At 45.4% G+C, this 19,971-nt stretch overlaps 1 protein-coding gene across 4 annotated transcripts in view; it reads left to right on the top strand.

Moving 5' to 3' along the window:
- ccdc180 (coiled-coil domain containing 180) overlaps positions 1–19,971 on the top strand; it is a 148,840-nt gene that overhangs the window by 83,660 nt on the left and 45,209 nt on the right. For all 4 annotated transcript variants that reach the window (XM_068012253.1, XM_068012255.1, XM_068012254.1 and 1 more), the window contains 4 exons: positions 10,236–10,322; positions 12,181–12,347; positions 16,079–16,146; positions 17,043–17,133. In XM_068012253.1, coding sequence (XP_067868354.1) covers positions 10,236–10,322; positions 12,181–12,347; positions 16,079–16,146; positions 17,043–17,133 — 413 coding nt within the window. The remainder of the gene's footprint in view (positions 1–10,235; positions 10,323–12,180; positions 12,348–16,078; positions 16,147–17,042; positions 17,134–19,971) is intronic.

The following is a 19,971-nucleotide window of genomic DNA, read 5'->3' as shown; positions in this document are numbered from 1 at the left end:
TGAGCTCCAGGCCTTTATAACCAAAATTTGGCAACACCTAATCACTACTCAACTTTTTTCCCACACGTTCTGGCTTTTGACATGTCCTGCATTTTGGATCTTGCTCTCTCACTGAGGATTCTCAATTTAAAGAAAATTCTCAGACAAGTATATCCCAAGCTGCTGCATGAAAAATGCAGTAGAAATGCCCAAAAGGGACATTCTTTGCTAACTTGTTGGGGAAGATCCTGCAGCCTCTCTCACACTCCCATGAACAAGCTATAAAAAAAAAATTGTCTGATAGACAGTCTTTCTTTCATGGCTCTATCCTCTAATGTCTCTTTTTTGCCATTGCAGTCTTTCTAATTTATCTGCACCATTAATATTGCTTCTCTCAACCTCAATTTGTTCCTTGTAAACTGCAAGTTAACCTTCTGACAATCAGCACTCCCTGTACTGAACCTCCTGCATTTCAAAGTCATGAGTTCCTTACTATCACCTCCCTTCCCCTACATTCTAGATTCTTTTAAAACCCAAGGTTAGCGTCACTTGAACACTACTTATTGATTTGTTTATAAAAGCAAAATACTGCGGATGCTGGAAATCTGAAACAAAAACAAGAAATGCTGGATTCACTCAGCAGGTCTGGCAGCATCTGTGGAAAGAGAAGCAGAGTTAACGTTTCGGGTCAGTGACCCTTCTTCGGAACTGACAAATATTAGAAAAGTCACAGATTATAAACAAGTGAGGTGGGGGTTGGGCAAGAGATAACAAAGGAGAAGGTGCAGATTGGACCAGGCCACATAGCTGACCAAAAGGTCACGGAGCAAAGGCAAACAATATGTTAATGGTGTGTTGAAAGACAAAGCATTAGTACAGATTAGGTGTGAATATACTGAATATTGAACATCAGCAAGTGCAAACCTGAAGAAAAACAACCTGAAAAAAACAGTGGGTAAGCAAACTGAACAAACTAAGATGAAATGAAATAAATGCAAAAAAAGATTGTAAAAAATGTAAGAAGGAATGCAAAAAAAAAAAGGAAGAAAAAATAACTAAAAATGACTAAAAATGAAAGTAAAGTGGGGGGCTGTCATGCTCTGAAATTATTGAACTCAATGTTCAGTCCGGCAGGCTGTAGTGTGCCTAATCGGTAGATGAGATGCTGTTCCTCGAGCTTGCGTTGATGTTCACTGGAACACTGCAGCAATCCCAGGACAGAGATGTGAGCATGAGAGCAGGGGGGAGTGTTGAAATGGCAAGCAACCGGAAGCTCAGGGTCCTGCTTGCGGACTGAGCGGAGATGTTCCGCAAAGCGGTCACCCAGTCTGCGCTTGGTCTCCCCAATGTAGAGGAGACCACACTGTGAGCAGCGAATACAGTATACTACATTGAAAGAAGTACAAGTAAATCGCTGCTTCACCTGAAAGGAGTGTTTGGGGCCTGGGATAGTGAGGAGAGAGGAGGTAAATGGGCAGGTATTACACCTCCTGCGATTGCAAGGGAAGGTGCCCTGGGACGGGGACGAGGTGGTGGGGGTAATGGAGGAGTGGACCAGGGTGTCGCGGAGGGAACGATCCCTTCGGAATGCTGACAGGGGAAGGGAGGGGAAGATGCGACTGGTAGTGGCATCACGCTGGAGGTGGCGAAAATGGCGGAGGATGATCCTTTGGATATGGAGGCTGGTGGGATGAAAAGTGAGGACAAGGGGAACCCTGTCACGGTTCTGGGAGGGAGGGGAAGGGGTGAGGGTAGAGGTGCGGGGAATGGGTCGGACACGGTTGAGGGCCCTGTCAACCACAGTGGGGGGAAATCCTCGGTTGAGGAAAAAGGAGGTCATATCAGAAGCACCGTCATGGAAGGTAGCATCATCAGAGCAGATGCGTCGGAGACGGAGAAACTGGGAGAATGGAATGGTCCTTACAGGAGGTAGGGTGTGAAGAAGTGTAGTCGAGGTAGCTGTGGGAGTCAGTGGGCTTATAATGGATATTGGTAGACAACCTATCCCCAGAGATGGAGACAGAGAAGTCGAGGAAGGGAAGGGAAGTGTCAGAGATGGACCATGTAAAGGTGAGAGAAGGGTGGAAATTGGAAGCAAAGTTGATAAAGTTTTCTAGTTCGGGGCGGGAGCAGGAAACGGCACCAATACAGTCATCAATGTACCGGAAAAAGAGTTGGGGGAGGGGGCCTGAGTAGGACTGGAACAAAGAATACTCGACATATCCCACAAAAAGACAGGCATAACTAGGACCCATGCGGGTACCCATAGCGACACCTTTTACTTGAAGGAAATGCATGGAGTTGAAGGAGAAGTTGTTCAATGTGAGAACAAGTTCAGCCAGGCAGAGGAGGGTGTTGGTGGATGGGGACTGGTTGGGCCTCTGTTCCAGGAAGAAGCGGAGAGCCCTCAAACCATCCTGGTGGGGGATGGAGGTGCAGAGCGATTGGACGTCCATAGTGAAGAGGAGGCGGTTGGGACCAGGAAACTGGAAATTGTCAAAATGACGTAGGGCGTCAGAAGAGTCACGGATGTAGGTGGGAAGAGACTGGACCAGTGGAGAAAAGATAGAGTCTAGATAGGAAGAAATAAGTTCAGTTGGGCAGGAGCAGGCTGACACAATGGGTCTGCCGGGACAGTCCCGTTTGTGGATTTTGGGAAGGAGGTAGAAGCGGGCTGTCCGGGGTTGCGGGACTATGAGGTTGGAAGCTGTAGAGGGAAGATCTCCAGAGGAAATGAGGTCAGTGACAGTCCTTTGGACGGTTGCTTGATGTTCGGTGGTGGGGTCATGGTCCAGAGGGAGGTAGGAAGAAGTGTCCGTGAGTTGGCGTTGAGCTTCTGCAAGGTAGAGGTCGGTACGCCATACAACAACAGCACCACCCTTGTCTGCAGGTTTGATGACCATGTCGGGGTAGACCTGAGAGAACGGTGTGCCTCAAGTTCAGAGGGGGACAGGTTAGAGTGAGTGAGGGGGGCAGAGAAATTGAGACGACCAATGTCTCGCCGACAGTTTTCAATGAAGATTTGCCTTTGCTCCGTGACCTTTTGGTCAGCTATGTGGCCTGGTCCAATCTGCACCTTCTCCTTTGTTATCTCTTGCCCAACCCCCACCTCACTTGTTTATAATCTGTGACTTTTCTAATATTTGTCAGTTCCGAAGAAGGGTCACTGACCCGAAACGTTAACTCTGCTTCTCTTTCCACAGATGCTGCCAGACCTGCTGAGTGAATCCAGCATTTCTTGTTTTTGTTATTGATTTGTTTCATCCTTTCTCCTTGTTTTCTTGGTATTGTCCCTTATTTAGGGCTGCCCTTAGGTTTCTCGATACTTTACAACTTTTGAAATCATGCCAAATAATCATCAGATTTGGCGCATATCCGTTGCTGACTAATATAGCATGTAGCAAAGCAGTGACACTGAAATGCTGGCACATGACAGTCATTACAGTCACTAGCTGTGTTTCTCCAGTTTGCAACTCCTGGTCATTTTGAAATGGATGAAGCAGCAACATTTAATTTTGTTTTAAATTCTTGTTTTGCTTGTAAATGTTCTCACATTCTCTTTATGTATCTCAATGTGCCAGTAACTGAGAGATATGAGTGAGTTTATTTTTATTCGTTCTTGGAATGTGAGCATCACTGACAAGACCAGCATTTGTTGCCCATCCCTAATTGCACTTGAGAAGGTGGTGGTGAGCTGCCCTCTTGAACCACTGCAGTCTACGTGGTGTAGATACACCCACAGTGCTGTTAGGGAGAGAGTTCCAAGATTTAGACCCAGTGACAGTGAAGGAACGGGGATATACTTCCAAGTCAGGATGGCATGTAACTTGGAGGGGAACTTGCAGATGGTGGTGCTCCCATGCATCTGCTGCCCTTGTTCTTCTAGATGGTAGAGATTCTGCATTTTGAAGGTGCTGCGGTGCATCTTGTATATGGTACACACTGTTGCCACTGCACTGGTGGTGGAGTGAATGAATGTTTAAGGTGGTAGATGGGTGTCGATAAAGTGGGCTGCTTTGTCCTGGATGGTGTTGAGCTTCAATGTTGGTGGAGCAGCGCTCATTCAGACAGAGTATTCCATCACACTCCTGACTTGCGCCTTGCAGATGGTGGACAGGCTTTGGAGAGTCAGGAGATGAGTTACTTGCCACATAATTCCCAGCCTCTAACCTGCACTTGTAGCCACGATATTTATATGGCTGATCCAGTTAAGTTTCTGGTCAAATGTAACCCCAGGATCTTGATGATGGGGGATTCAGAAATGATAATGCTATTGAAGGGGACATGGTTAGATTCTCTCTTGCTGGAGATGGTCATTGCCTGGCACATGTGTGATGCATATGTCACTTCCCACTTATCAACCCAAGCCTAAATGTTGGTCAGCTCTTGCTGCACTTGGGCACGGATTGCTTCAGTATCTGAGGAGTTGTAAATGGTACTGAACAATATGCAATCACCAGCTAACATCCCCAATTCTGACCTTATGTTGGAGGGAAGGTCATTGATGAAGCAGCTGAAGATGGTTGGGCCTAGGACACTACCTTGAGGAACTCCTGCAGCGATGCCCTGGGGCTGAGATGATTGACTTCCAACAGCCACAACATCATCCTTTGTGCTAGGTGTAACTCCAACCAGTGGACATTTTGCCCCTGATTCCATTTACTTCAATTTTGCTAGGGATCCTTGATGCCATACTCAGTCAGTCTTGAGGGATAACTAGTGTTTTGAGTTTCTCTCAGTCCCTGGGCTGAATTTTACCGGCTCCTTAACGCCACGGGTCACGGCGCGGGGGCCAGTAAAATTCTGCAGGGAGAGGCCCTCCTCGACCCGCAATGTCAACATGAGCCCCCAGCAAATTATGGGCGGCGGGGAGGACCTCAGTACGGCCCCCCGTCACTCGGCAGCGGCACCCCAATTAACATATGTAAAACGGTACTTACCTCTGCAGATTATGCAGCTTTCCGCCTCTCCTGCACACGTCCGGATTTTACTTCGAACAGGCGGCCATCACGTGCCGTCCCGTTTATGAACAGAAAAGCCGGCGGGTCCTCAGAGGCAGAAGGTTTCACAATGGAAGATAAGTTCCATTTTCAGGGGTCTCACTCTGCATTCTTAAAGGCTGGGGGATTACAGGAGTCTCACTCTGCATACTGGAAGGGAGGAGGGAGGGTGGGAATTACAGGGCCTCACTCTGCATTCTGGGAGGGAGGGGGTATTACAGGGGTCTCAGCTCTGCACTCTTAAAGGGAGGAGGGACGGGGTCTGGGATTACTGGAGGGAAAGCTCTTCAGGCATGAAGGGAGGTACTGTGTACCCTCCCTCTGCAAACAGTGTATGCTTTGTGTTTGTGAAGGAACAATGGCACTCTATTCACCCTGTGTGTGGGGAAGGTGCCAGAAAGGGTAGGAGCATTAAGGTTATATGGATGGTGGGGGCAATCGATTCAGCTGGTAGGATCTTCACACGGTCATGCTGTGCCACTGAGTGTTGGCCAAGATGGGCAATGCAATGGCACTCCACATAGCTGATCCATGAAAGCAGCTGATGTACCCGTCAACACCAATCCCTGCCCTGTTAGGAACCTTCAAATACATGAAGGGTTCAACTTTATTTTGCACATGGAAATAGGTATGGCTCATCCTACATTGTGTGATCCTCTGCTCCTGAGGATCCGTATGTGCCAGAGGCAAAATTAACAGGCAGGTGCGACCCACATAGAGGCCCCCGGTCGTGAGCAGCAGCCCCCAAGGGGAGCTCGCCATTACGATTGCTGTGCATCTACAGGCCCCATATGACATGCCATCGGATGTCAGAGCACCAGTGTCAGAGGCGATTGCGCATATAGAGAGGGTGGTGACACGTCTCTGTGCCCTGCTCGAAGATGACCTGCAGCCCACGGGCTTCGGTGGATATTCTATGCATTTGGTCCTCATAGTGGCAGTGGTTCTCAAGCTTGATGCCTATGCAGCTTTCAGGGGCCCACCAGAGTCCTTTGTGAGGTCACACAGTCAGCAGTGCACCGCTGCATCAGGGAAGTCACCGATGCCCTGAACCAGAGGGCCAGTGTGTATCTCCGCTTCAGGATGGACTCTCACAGCCAGGCCGAGAGGGCCATCGGTTTCAGCACCATTGCCGGAGAACTATAGGTTTCAATGTTCATATACTGCACTCATGTGGCATTCAGGCCCCCGCCAGGCTACCACCTGCAAACGTCACCATTAAAGGAATCCTCTCAATCTAGGTGAAGCTGGTATGTGATCACCAGAGATGCTTCATGCAAATCGTGACTGCTTCTCAGGCAGCTGCCATGACACCTGGGACTTGCGCCAGCCCCAGCTGCCCCCACTGTTCACTGAACTGGATCAGATGGAGGGGTTGTTTCTTTGCAGACATGGCTCCCGACACTAATGAGAGACCCCACCACTGCTGCAGAGGAGAGATACAATGCCAGCCACTGAGCTACAAGAGCCATCATTGAGCAGGAGATCGCCATGCTGAAAGAGCGCTTCCAATGTCTGGTTGGTTAGGGTGATGCCCTGTACTACGGGACGAAAAGGCCAAATCCTTTCTTTGCTGCTGTGCACAATTACGCACCCAATAGGGGCCAGGCCTGGCATGATGAGGAGAGACGTCAACAGGATTCCTCCTTGGACTATGAGGGTACTGAAGACCTACAACATGAAAGACGCATGGGAGGGCAGATGGCACCCAGGCTCTGCACGCAGGGCTAGCAGTGAGCTAGGGATGTATGGCAGTGGTTATCAGACAAAGGCTCTCTGCTCCATAGGAACAAACATGAGCTCTGCAAGCCACACATCACCCTCGTTCACCTGCTGTGCATCAATCTACATCTGCAGTATCCCTGTGTAAACCATCAGAGGCAGCAGCTGGTTGAGCCAATGTTCATGTCACTCCATCCGTGGAGACGCTCATGAGTAATGGTGGCAAAGCAATGATGTTCCATACGTTGGCTCTCCTGAAGGGTCAACGGTGCAAAGGGATGTGTCATTGGCAGTACATGCTGGCAGACATCATTCACACAGAGAAAAGGACACACATGTTGGTGAGGAACAATTAGTGAAAGACGTATTTACATTGCTATGACACCCGTGCATTCCCGTTTGCGTCACTGTGTTCTCTGTAAATGGAGAGGTTGCCCCTTCTTGGTGCAACCTCTGCGCTAGCAGCCTGACTGGAGGAAGACTGATGATCTGATTGCGCTTTGGCTGTGGATGACTTTGGCGCTCATACCCTGTGCACACACGACCTAGCAGGCCCCGGCTGGCTGGAGGAGTGCTCATTCATCCCCTTCCAGCATTGGATCCTTTGACGGCGGATGGCCCAATGGCTATTCACCTCCTCTGCCATCTCTAGCAGACTGCCTTGTTCAGGCAGGAGGGCCTCTTCTTATCATCGCTGGTGAAAAGGACCACCCGTCTTGCCCGCACAGCCTGGAGAAGAGTGAGCAGGGAGGGTTTGCTGCACTGTGGGGCCAATTTAGAGTACCCTTCTGCCATTCTCGGCTTTTGGTGTGCTCCTTTGAATGCAAAGGTGACTCCACTGTGTAACTGCTCTATCTTCTGGCTGCAAGGTTTGTCTTGCACATGTTTGAAAATCAATGCAAGACTAGTGAGGAAATCTGTGCTGTTGTCATGGTTTTCAACTATTACACATCAACACATGTTCATGAACACTTTGCTTCTGCAGCAGCTGATCATATTTATTGGTGTAATATTTCTAGTTCACAATGCAGCTAGAATATGAACATATTTTCCTGTTTTTAACAAAGATCATTTAATTGTAGTTACATGTATTTTCACATAACAGTTAGCAGAGAAATGAATACAGATTCCAAATGCATATTAGTCTGTGACTTTTCACAGACTAATAATTAGAAGCTCATAGTATGTAAATATTCTTCAATTATGGTTTTATTTCTGTTGTGTATTTGCCTTTTATGGTATATTTAAGTCTCACATTCTGGAATGTGCCAAATTAAGATTTTTCCCCCAGATGTGTCACACCTACAAGAAGGAATGTTACACTTGAGTGGAAGAATAGGATTCCAACTTCACAGGACACTGGGACACAGCAGGGTAAGTAAGTGGCAGCAAAGCAGGAAGTGCTGGGGTAACTCAGCAGGTCAGGCAGCATCTGTGGAGAGAGAAGCAGAGTTAACTTTCAGGTCTGTGAACTTGGTCCAGTTAACTCTGCTTCTCTCTCCATAGATGCTGCCTGACCTGCTGAGTTTCTCCAGCACTTTCTGCTTTGCTGCCAGATTGACAGCAGCCCCACTCTTCAACTGTAAGGTAAGTATTTCTTTGACAGCTGTCAGGAAGCAGGTGCTGGAGAGCTTTAAATAGGGCGTCGGCACTTGCTGCACAGCTGTCAAAAGATCTCTCACTGTGCTGAATGTCCCGCCTCTCCCCACATAATGTGGCGGGGTGGGGGGGGGGGGTGGGGGTGGCTTGGTGCAGTGATGCTAATGAGCCCCGCGTGAAATATCGCGGGGGCTCTGCGGCAGCCACTGAATGCAGGCACCCCGCCAGGTTTCAGCCCCCTGTGTGGAAGTCCCCACTCATCCTCTGACAGCTGAGGTGACAAAAGGACCACACAACACCCTGTCTGTCTGCTTCTTGGCAGATTGTGATCTCAGAGGGGGAATTTCTGCAGTAATTTTTTTTCCTATTCAAAAGCACTTTTTTAATCAACAGAATACAGAATTAGTTATTTATTATCCAAACAATACTCAATTTCTGTTGTATTAATATAATTTTGCATCATTTATACACCTGAATTTTTGATATTTTGGATACAATAAACAAACTGCTGCTAACACACCTAAATATCCCACATGCATGTGATCACATCACACTTACACATTCAGAAACCTACCGTAATAGCAAGATAGACCAGGAAGTTCCAGATTTAATCCCTGGTCTGTGTGGCTAACACAGCAGACTTGTGCATGTGAGTTGTCTGATGTTCGCTGAGGTAAGAGTGATGGAGCTTACAATCAGTCTCAGGATTACTGGGATAAAGAAGCTTTTCCAAAAAATGTAGCTAGAGTTCCTGATTCTGGTCACTGTCCACTGATGCCGACTGAAAAAGTGTATGTGTGGATGTCATGTTAGGACACAATTAGACTCAGCTGGGACACATTCTGGGGGAAAATAATTGCCCAACTCTCAATCTCCAGGCTGAGGTACGAAGACTAGCCTAGACTGACTCCAACATGAGTCAGCTGCTTCGAGAAAGGAAGGGAACAGAAAACAAAATGACAGCAGTATTTCCTCTCTTACTAACTGCTATACTCAGTGGAAGCCCAAAGTGATGACAGCTTCTGAGAACAACTTAGTTTGGTAACTGCATTATTTAAAGATAAGTAGATTAGATTTAGATTAGATTAGAGATACAGCACTGAAACAGGCCCTTCGGCCCACCGAGTCTGTGCCGAACATCAACCACCCATTTATACTAATCCTACACTAATCCCATATTCCTACCAAACATCCCCACCTGTCCCTATATTTCCCTACCACCGACCTACACTAGTGACAATTTATAATGGCCAATTTACCTATCAACCTGCAAGTCTTTTGGCTTGTGGGAGGAAACCGGAGCACCCGGAGAAAACCCACGCAGACACAGGGAGAACTTGCAAACTCCACACAGGCAGTACCTGGAATCGAACCCGGGTCCCTGGAGCAGTGAGGCTGCGGTGCTAACCACTGCGCCACTGTGCATATGCTGGTAATTAACTAAAAATCACAATGTACGCATCAGCATTTGCAGAAAAAAAGGGTTAAGTTAACATTTTGGACAGAAAACTTTTATCAGAACTGAGAAAGAAAGACTGGTAAGACATGGGGCCAAAGCATTTCACCTGCAGAAATCGACCTGTGGTAAATGTGCCTACCCTGCCAAGAGAAAGAGGAAGTACAACTGGAGTACTAAAGCCAAAAGGAGAAACACAACTGGTACAGGCCGCATGAGGCACTTGAAGGTGGTGTATCGCAGATTCAGGAATGGATTCCGTGAAGGGACCACCCCGAAGCCCAGACGCGCCGCAATGGCTTCCTCCAGCACTGCATAAACTGTCGGTGTATCTACACGACAAATAAAGCTATGTTTTGCAAAGTTAAAAAAAAACCATGTCGTTTGCTAGCATTCTGAGGCAGAGACAATGAAAACAGGTTTAGTCTGTGTGATTTCTGTTACTGTAAGTAATATAATTGTGACACCCCCTCCACCAGGTTGTGTCGCCTGAGGAACTGTATCACTTCTCCAAAATTATCAGGGACCTAATGGAGAAGAGAGCTATTTATCTCAACTGTTTGGTGGTAAGTGGAAACTCTGTGTGCGAGTGTGCGTGCGCTATGATCTCTGTGGAGACCACCAAAAATGAAAGGAATCGATTCCACTAAATGACCCCACTTTAGGAAACAAAAACCAAACGGACAAGATTTCACTTTTATAAATTTTACTCGTAACACTCAAACCAAAACCAGCATAAATTAAACATGAACTAACAGTTAAATCATGATCGATGTTTATATCTTAAAGGTTACACATTAATTAGCTGATGCAACAAAGGTAGTTTTGTGTTCTGTTGAACAGTCTTATCAGCTAAATGGCGTTGAACAGTCCCACAGTACAAGATCAGGATCTTCCTCGGGTTTTTTCAAGTTCAGTCCTCCAGGATACAGATATGGAAGAAATGATGTCCCATCAGTAGCGAGTGATGCAGTCTTCCCTTTAATGGGTCAGTCTTTTTGCCTCTTGAATTACTTTGGCCTTCACACCACCGTCCTGACGGCCTGACACCACAGACAACCAATTGTCAGCCCTCAGTCCAGGATTCTTTAAACAACCACTGCAGACCTTCACAGTTCTGAAAGCCTTCTTTTAAAAAGACACCCAACTCTTTTAGCTAGCTGTAACACTCTGTAGAGTTTTCTTGATAAACTGAAACTAAAAACTTCCAGTCACATGTCCTTGGTAAAAAAAAAAGCTGTTTTTCTCTCAGTTACAAGGCTGTTTTGGTTTAACCTGGGTTTGATCTCCCAATACCTGGAAAAACCCCAGTCTCAATCAGGGACCCTCTCAAAACCTGAACGCATGCTGTACAGAACTCAGTTTTCACACAAAGATTTCATAACAGTGTGTCTTGTGTGTTTTTACTAAAAATTCTCAAAATTACACCCCCCGATAGCTCATTAGGTAAATAACTTGCCTTGAATGATATTGGGCCCATAGAGGGCAGAAAGGACCCAACTTCAATCTTCAGTTTGTGCTGTTAGGTTTTGAATCTGTATAAAATGAAACTAGAGTCAAGACATGACTTTGAGCATAGGATTTGTAAAGGTATTTTGTACTATTTTTGCTACCGCTTTAGGAGTTAGTTTATTATTAATGTTTGGAAATGTTTTCCTGCATCCTGATTGTTACATTCCTCTTTTCCTTTGGTGAACCCTTTCCAATTATTTGTTTTCTATCTTTGTTCTTCCAACCAGTGTACTGCTGCCTGTTGAAATGTTGCGTGTCGCACCCCTTTAAATTTGAGCAGTAACCTTTCAAGAACTACTTTGTTGGAAATACCGCCCTTGCCCCATTAACAGCATGGTCTCTTGGTATGGTCCAATGTGTACAGGGAACATGAAGAATTTATTAAAATGAACTGACCGTGGGATTTCCAGTTAAATCGGGTTTCTGTTGAACAGAAGCAGTGCATACACTTCAAGCACATCTGCTAGGCCTGAATCTTTACCCTTGTGTCGACACTTAGTAATAGCCTTCAAGCATAGGTGTGGTGGCTGATGTAACTTCAGTGTACAGATTACCTTTAATACCCCATCTGTATCGCAACGTTATCTCCAGAGCCAAGACCCTCTTCAGGAGTGGATTCTCCTGTCATCATCCTGGGACAAAGGCAAACGGCCACTTGTGGCAGCACTATGCCAGCTTTGCCACTTTGATCCTTGCCCTGCAATAAAAAATAGGGCAAGTTCAGCACCAATGGCAAGTGTCTCACATTGATAATTCTGCATGGGATATAAGGATGACTTTATTGTATTTGGCTTTGATGAGCACAACATTGATTGACAGTAATAAATCAAAATGCACAAAAAAAATTCACTGTCGATCACCGATTAGTTAAATGTTTTGAGCTATTAGGCTTTTTATTTTTCTTTATCCTAGGATCCAGCCTTAACCAAAATCCCCCTCCAGGGGCCAATTGCTACAGCTACTCGCGTTGAATTTCAGACACAGGAGAATAAAATATACGAGAGTCTGCTGCAGCCCACCAGAAAGGGGAGAAATGCCATTGAAGACGTGGCTGTTGGTATCATCAAAGAAATACTACAGTAAGTGAAAACAGCTTAATGATTTCACTGGCACCAGCAGGGAATTGAGGGCAGCATAAAGCTCCAGAGATGTGCAGCTACAAATTCATCATTGAGTTAAAGTAAAAGTAAATGTAGGAAGCTGGTTGTTTTTGTGCTCTGAGTCTTTGGATTACACAGCACAGTCTAGCATGGAAAAGAGAATAGCACTTAGCGCCAAATATAAAAGAAGGAAAATGGTGCACAAATATTACTTTGCTGAGACAGAAGTGAGAACATCTTCCTATTATCTATATTGAATATTTTCCAATCTCTTTCATGACAGCCAAATTGAAGTTAATGGAAATCAAGGGGAGAACTCTCCACTGGTTGGAGTTAAACCTAGCACAAAGGAAGATGATTGTGGTTGATGGAGGCCAATCATCTCAGCCCCAGGACATTGCTGCAGGAGTTCCTCAGAGTATGTCCTAGGTCCAACCATCTTCAGTTGCTTCATCAATGACCTTCCTTCCATCATTAAGGTCAGAGGTGGGGATGTTTGCTGATGACTGTACAATGTTCGGTACCATTCGCAACCCCTCTGATGCTGAAGCAGTCCATGTCCGTATGCAGCAAGACCTGGACAACATCCAGGCTTGGGCTGATAGGTGGCAAGTAACATTCGCGCCACACAAGTGCCAGGCAATGACCATCTCAAACAAGAGAGAATCTAACCATCTCCCCTTGAAATTTTATCATCATTGAATCCACTATCAACATCCTGGGGGTTAACACTGACCAGAAACTGAACTGGACCAGCCACATAAATACTGTGGCTACAAGAGCAGGTCAGAGGCGAGTAACCCACCTCCTGACTCCCAAAGCCTGTCCACCATCTACAAGGCATAAATCAGGGGTGTGATGGAATACTCTCCACTTGCCTGGATGAAAGCGTCTCCAACAACACTCAGGAAGCTCAACACCATCCAGGACAAAGCGACCCATTTGATCAGCACCCCGTCCACCACCTTAAACATTCACTCCCTTCACCACCAATGCACAGTGGCAGCAGTGAGTACCATCTACAAGATGCACTGCAGAACTCACCATGCCTCCTTCAACGGCACCTTCCAATACCTAGAAGAATAAGGACAGCAGACGCATGGGAACACCACCACCTGCACGTTCTCCTCCAAGTCACACACCATCCTGACTTGGAAATATATCACCATTCCTTCACTGTTGCTGGATCAAATTCCTGGAACTCCCTCCCTAACAGCACTGTGGGTATAACCGCACCAGATGGACTGCAGTGGTTCAAAATGGCAGCTCACCACTACTTTCTCAAAGGTGATTAGGGATGGGCAACAACTAAGAGATGCCTATATCCCATGAAAGAATAATGTAAAAAAAAAAATGACAGACTTGAGTGCAGTTATTCATTGTTGCATTCAATGTGGTTCAAGCTAGCTGCTCAAGTTATCAAATCTTACAAACCCTTACACTTTCTAGGGGTGACTGAATAATAATCGCAGAGAGAACTCTGGCTATTTTCCCTCTTCCTAGCCCAGGGAAACTTGACCAAAATCTTTCAAATGGCCTTGGATTTGTAAATTGTGCCAGAAATCTGGGTGATTGCCAAGATAACACCTCTGCTCAAAAAGGGAGAAAGGAAAAAACTATAGACCAGTCAGCCCAACATTGGTAACATGCTAGAAGACCATAATACAAAATGAAATTATTGATCATTAAGGATAGCCAACATGGATTTGTAAGTGACAAATTATGCCTGACATCTAATCAAGGAAATAATGGAGTGAATTAGAGTCATAGAGAGATACAGCACTGAAACAAGCCCTTCGGCCCAACAAACCCACACTGACCATCAACCACCCATTTACACTAATCCTACATTAATCCCTCTCACATCCCCACCGTCCCTCAATTCTCCTACCACCACTAGGGGCAATTTTTTTTATACAATGGCCAATTTACCTAACAACCCACAAGTCTTTGGCATGTGGGAGGAAACTGGAGCACCCAGAGGAAACCCACGCGGTCACAGGGAGAACTTGCAAACTCCACACAGCAGTACCCAGAACCGAACCTGGGTCACTGGAGCTGTGAGGTTGTGTGCTAGCCACTGTGCCACCCTAACAGACAAACTGTGGGTTTTTAAAAAGACATTAGATAAACGTTAGCCTAATGATGAATTTGTAGGGCTGTTGGTAAAATTAAGGCACATGGTATAAAAGAGAGTGTGGCAGCATGGTTAGCAAATTGACTAAAGGACAGAAAACAGAGAGTAATTGTTAATGGCTGTATTTTCGACTGGAGACATATAAATAGTTGGGTCCTCCATGGGTTAGTGGGGTTAGGTTGGGGCCACTGCTCTGTGTATCTTTCTCTCTCTCTCTCTATACATATAATCTATATCCTAGATTTGGAAGAAAGGGACATAAAATCAGAATTTGAAGACAACACAAAAACAAGGAGTGTGGTTAACTGTGAAGAGGACTATAGGTGATCTCAGGAGGTTAGAGATAGTTTAGTAGATTGACAGATGGCTGTAAAATTAAATTTACTGCAGGGAAATGAGGGGTGATTCATTTTAGGAGATTGAATGAAGATATACTACTCCAATCAAGACTCCACTGAATACATAGACACAGAAGAAGCCATTCTGTCCTTCAAGGCTGTTTCACCAGTCAATTAGAACTACCTTTGCATCCCTTGATATCCTTGCCTAACAAAAATCAGTCTTGAAAATTTCTATTGTCCCTGCCGTTTGGGCGAGTGAGTTCCAGTTTTCCATTACCATTTATCTGACAAAGTGCTTCCTGATTTCATTCCTAGCTCTAATTATAAGGTTATCCTCCCTTGCTCTAGACTCCACAGTGGCGGCACAGTGGTGCAGTGGTTGGCACCGCAGCCTCACAGCTCCAGCGACCCGGGTTCAATTCTGGGTACTGCCTGTGTGGAGTTTGCTAGTTCTCACTGTGTCTGCGTGGGTTTTCGCCGAGTGCTCCAGTTTCCTCCCACCACCAAAGACTTGCAGGTTGATAGGTAAATTGGCCATTGTAAATTGCCCCTAGTATAGGTAAGTGGTAGAGGAATATAGGGACAGGTGGGGATGTGGTAGGAATATGGGATTAGTGTAGGATTAGTATAAATGGGTGGTTGATGGTCGGCACAGACTTGGTGGGCCGAAGGGCCTGTTTCAGTGCTGTATCTCGAAATTAAAAAAAAATGAAAATGAAATATATTCTAAATGGTAAAACTTTAAAAGTAGTGCAGCACAGACAATTAGGATTCAGATACACAAATCTTTATAAGTAGAAGGATAAATTCATAAAGCTGTAAAATAAGTATACGGGGCCCTAAGTTTCAATGACATCAATGGGGCAACCTGTGCAAGCCCCTGTGTCTCCCTGGGGAATTGATTTAAGTGTGTAGCGCCACTAGAAATGGTGCAACGTGAACAAATATTTCCCCCATTGTTTGATGCAAAGGTTGTTAGGATATGGAGTGACCTATCAGAAACAGCAGCAGAAGCAGAATCTATAATAGATTTTAGAAGGAAAATGGATAAATATTTGAAAAAGAAAAATGTAAAAGGGAATGGGCAATGGCATTGAACTAAGTGGATAGTTCCTTCAAATAATTGGCACAGGTCTGCTGCATCAAACATTAAACTCTAATTCTATGCTACAATTCTGTGTTCGATATTGAATATGTAATAATTCTGTAATCACTAAAATTGTAACCTGCAGAGCTCATAAATCAGAAGGGTTGCTTGAAACGGAGCCTGAGACAGCTGATGACCAATCTGCAGCTAGAGGTAAAACAGAATCCTTTGTATCTTCAATGCCGCTCATATAGTGAACGAAAAGTGGTAATAGCAACAAGTAGAATTTATTCCTACTTCCCCTTCCATTAGTTCACCAATTGAAAAATACAGAGCAAGGACCGCTACTATCTGTAAATTAAAGAAGTGACAATAATGCAGCACCATATTTGGCCTCTGCATACCTGGAATAGGGTAGGGAGCAAAAGATCAACTGCCTCTATCTGAAAAGTGTGTATGTGTAGGTATCAGGTCGGGGCTTGGCTTGAAAACACCCATGTTCAAATAAGCTGCTGATACTGTCAAAGATAATACAGGAAAAATGGGTGAAATACTGGAGAGTTACAAACTCCCCAAAAGAAAGTTTACCATTGTGAATAAAGCTTTATTTTCAAAAGTAGTTTTATAACTGCCTTTTGTTACGGGATTTGACTGTACATCCTCCATTAAAATGAATGGTACCCGAGAGTACCTAGAACTTTTCAAATTAACATCTTTTTTTCTTTTCCAATTTTCTTCCCTCATCTCCCTTCCTCAACCAAAGGTATGCATCGCAGCCCAAACCACTCCCAGCCTAACCCAAGCACTGTCCAGCAGAGATCTCTGAATCACAGTCAGGAACGGAAACACTGCCTAATTCTTCTCCAGGGACATTGAGACCAACTATAACTTCCTTGTCACCATCACAGTTTCACAGTTTAGATCAGTTAATTTACCACAGATTGGGAATTGAACTTGTGCATTTTGATACACCAAAGCAGCATACTGAAATGTAGTATACTTCTGTGTGTGTAAAATAACAAGAACACTACCAAAGATATCAGTAGATATGTAGAACGTTAGCAGTAACTTCATTGAAAATCATATTGTTTCTTCATTTACTTCAACAGGATCTGAAATATCAGATGCTTCTGGTTCCCAAAATGTACGCTCCCAAGGTGTGTCTTCCAGAGGGCAAAAGACTGCTTCAACACTACCTAGGTCAGTAAAAGTAAATTAGGACTCAGGCCTATTATTTTTGTCAAGTTAAGTCTGTAGGTTTCTATGTTAACTTGTCTTTTTAAAAAATGTCCATTCAATGCTAGGACCCCAACCTTTTCGATATATATAAATGACTTGGATATTGGGATACAGAGTAAAATTTCGAAATTTGCCAATGATACCAAATTTGGAAGTGTGGCAGGCACTGAGGATGATACCAATCGATTGCAACAAGACATAGCTAGGCTAGAAGAATGGGCAGACAAGTGGCAGATGGAATTTAATACAGAGAAATGTGAGGTGATGCATTTTGGCAATAGGGATAGGGAGAGGCAATGTACACTTCATGGTACAGTTCTGAAGAGTGTACAGAGACAGCGGGACCTTGAGGTTCATGTGCATAGATCTTTGAAGGTGGCAGGACATATTGAGAGAGTAGTTAGCAAGGCATATGGAATTTTGGACTTCATAAATAGAGATAATGGGCTGAATTTTGTTTTGCCCTTGGAGGCAGGCATGGAGGTGGTGGGGGGTAAATAAAATGGCGGGGAGAGGGGTGCCATTCCCAACATTGTCTGGGCCCCCTGCAATTTTGTCCAGAGTGGGAAAAACCAAGGACAGTCTTCCAGGCCAATTCAGGCCCTTAAATGGCCAATTAATGTCCTCTTACAGGCCTCTTCCTGCCTTCATTTCAATTTTGCTGAAGGTGGAGCAGCCCACCGCTGCGCAGAGAGGCTGCCACATAAAGCTTGATAGCCTCCTAGTGGGGTTGGGGATAGTCCCTCCTTTGGGGGGGCAATCCAGGGCCCCTGGAGGCCACCCCTGCAGGTGATTGATTGCCACCCACTCTGAAGATCACACCTCCCCCCACACCCCCCCCGTTACCAAGGCCTGCCTGAATGGTCCTGGCGACCCCGACCATACCATATGTCACGGGATCTTCTCTCTTCGTACTGCAGGTCCTCGCAGTGGCGCTGCCAGTACCGCAGAGCTGCTGGCCTTCTGCTTGGCTGGGAGCTCGTCCCTTAAAGGAACAGTGTCCATGACAGCAGGCAGTTAATTGGCTGCCCGCCGTTAAATAGCTGTGGGGGTCCGATGGAGGGCTGAGACAGGTTCTCCCTGCTGGAACACTCGTCACTGAAATAAAATCTGGCTCAATTGAGTACAAAGCAGGGAAGTTATGCTGGTCCTTTACAAAGCTCTGATTAGGCCACAACTAGGGTACTGCGTCCAGTTCTGGTCACCACACTTTAGGAAGGATGTGAGGGTCCTTGAGGGGTGCAGAGGAGATTTACCAGAATGGTTTCAGGGATGAGGGATTTTAACAACGTTTAGGTTGGAGAAGTTAGGGTTGTTCTCATTGGGACCAGTGAGATTAAGGGGAGATTTGGTAGAGGTGTATAAGATAATGACAGGTTTGGATTGGGGAGACAAAGAAAAGCTGTTCCCATTAGCTGATGGTATAAGGAATACAGATTTAAGGTTTTGGGCAAGGGATGCAGGGGGGTTGTGAGGAAGAACTTTTTTGCACAGCAAGTGATAATGACCTGGAACTCACTGCCTACAAGGGTGGTAGAAGCGGAGCTGATGAATGATTTCAAAGGGAAATTGGATGGGCACTTGAGTGAAGTAAACTTACAGGGCTCAGGATAGGGCTGGGAAATGGGATTGATTGGATTGCTCTACAGAGAGCTGGCATGGACTCAATGGGCCGAATGGCCTCTTTAGTGCCATTATGACTCCATTCTTCCCATTTAGACTGGACCTTTAAATTTAGGTTGGGTGTGGTGTGGGAGGAAGTGGGTGGTGGTAATGTGGGTGGCTCTTCTTCCCCTACCCCCTTGCCCTAATATTAAAGGGGTGTCTCAGGGGCTGTTCCCATTGTTACGACCAGGTGGAAAAGGGGTCTAGGGTTCCCATTCAGCCTTCACCTAGTCTTAACGTAACAGGGTTTTATTTTTAAACACTGTTTTTTTAGCTCCTCCTTAGTGAATCCTTGTTCACTAACTTCCAATTATAAGCAAAGAAACTAGCCAAACAGGTTTTCTTAGGTTTAAAGAAAAAAGTTGAACTTTATTAAATTTAAACTCTAATTTGGTTAACGCCTATGGATACGTGACGTGGTCACGCTAGCATGCATATGCGATACACACATGCAGATAGAGACAGAAAAGAGCTGAAGAAATAAAGTGGAAAAGTCTGAGGCAATATCTGAAGATGGTTTTGGTTACTGTTCTTCGAGCTCTTTGTAAAGTCTTTGATTATCTGTAGGTCTTGCTTTTCTTTGGGGCCCAGTATTCTTCTTAAACCTTGTTCTGTCTTGAAGTTCAGTGTGTCCTCAGTGGGTCCAGAGGCTTGTGAGAAAGAGATGGGAGCAGACAGGAGAGGTCTTCTCCCTCCAGGAGCAAACAGTCTTTCTTTGTTCAAAATCTTTGTACAATTCAGAAAAACCCAGGTTGCCCAGCAGTTTAGTCATGTGACTAGCTGGTCTGACCACATCTGTTTGTGGATTCTCTTGTCTTAGCTGACCCTGGAATGTCTTGTCCCTCCAAGCACTGTCTGTTAGTATGAAAATGTTTTTTCCAGTCATAGCTGATCTGTTTAACCAGTCATTTCCTCGATCCAGCAACAGTTTAAAATCAAGTTCATATGACAAAATTAATGTGCCTCATTCTTGGCAGCTGGGGGGGTGTCTGCATGACATTAGGCATTGGTGGAAAATTGCTCTCTTTATTCCCTTAAAGGGCCTTGAACCTGGCACGATTCCCTTTGAAGCCTACTGAAGGTTCCAAATCTTTACCAGAACAAGGCAATAGATCTTGGTGGGTATTGATTGCC

The sequence above is a fragment of the Heterodontus francisci genome, chromosome 32 (assembly GCF_036365525.1).
Source record: "Heterodontus francisci isolate sHetFra1 chromosome 32, sHetFra1.hap1, whole genome shotgun sequence".
Lineage (NCBI taxonomy): Eukaryota > Metazoa > Chordata > Chondrichthyes > Heterodontiformes > Heterodontidae > Heterodontus > Heterodontus francisci.
Note: the sequence above shows the minus strand (reverse complement) of the source record. Positions and strands in the feature narration are given on the sequence as shown.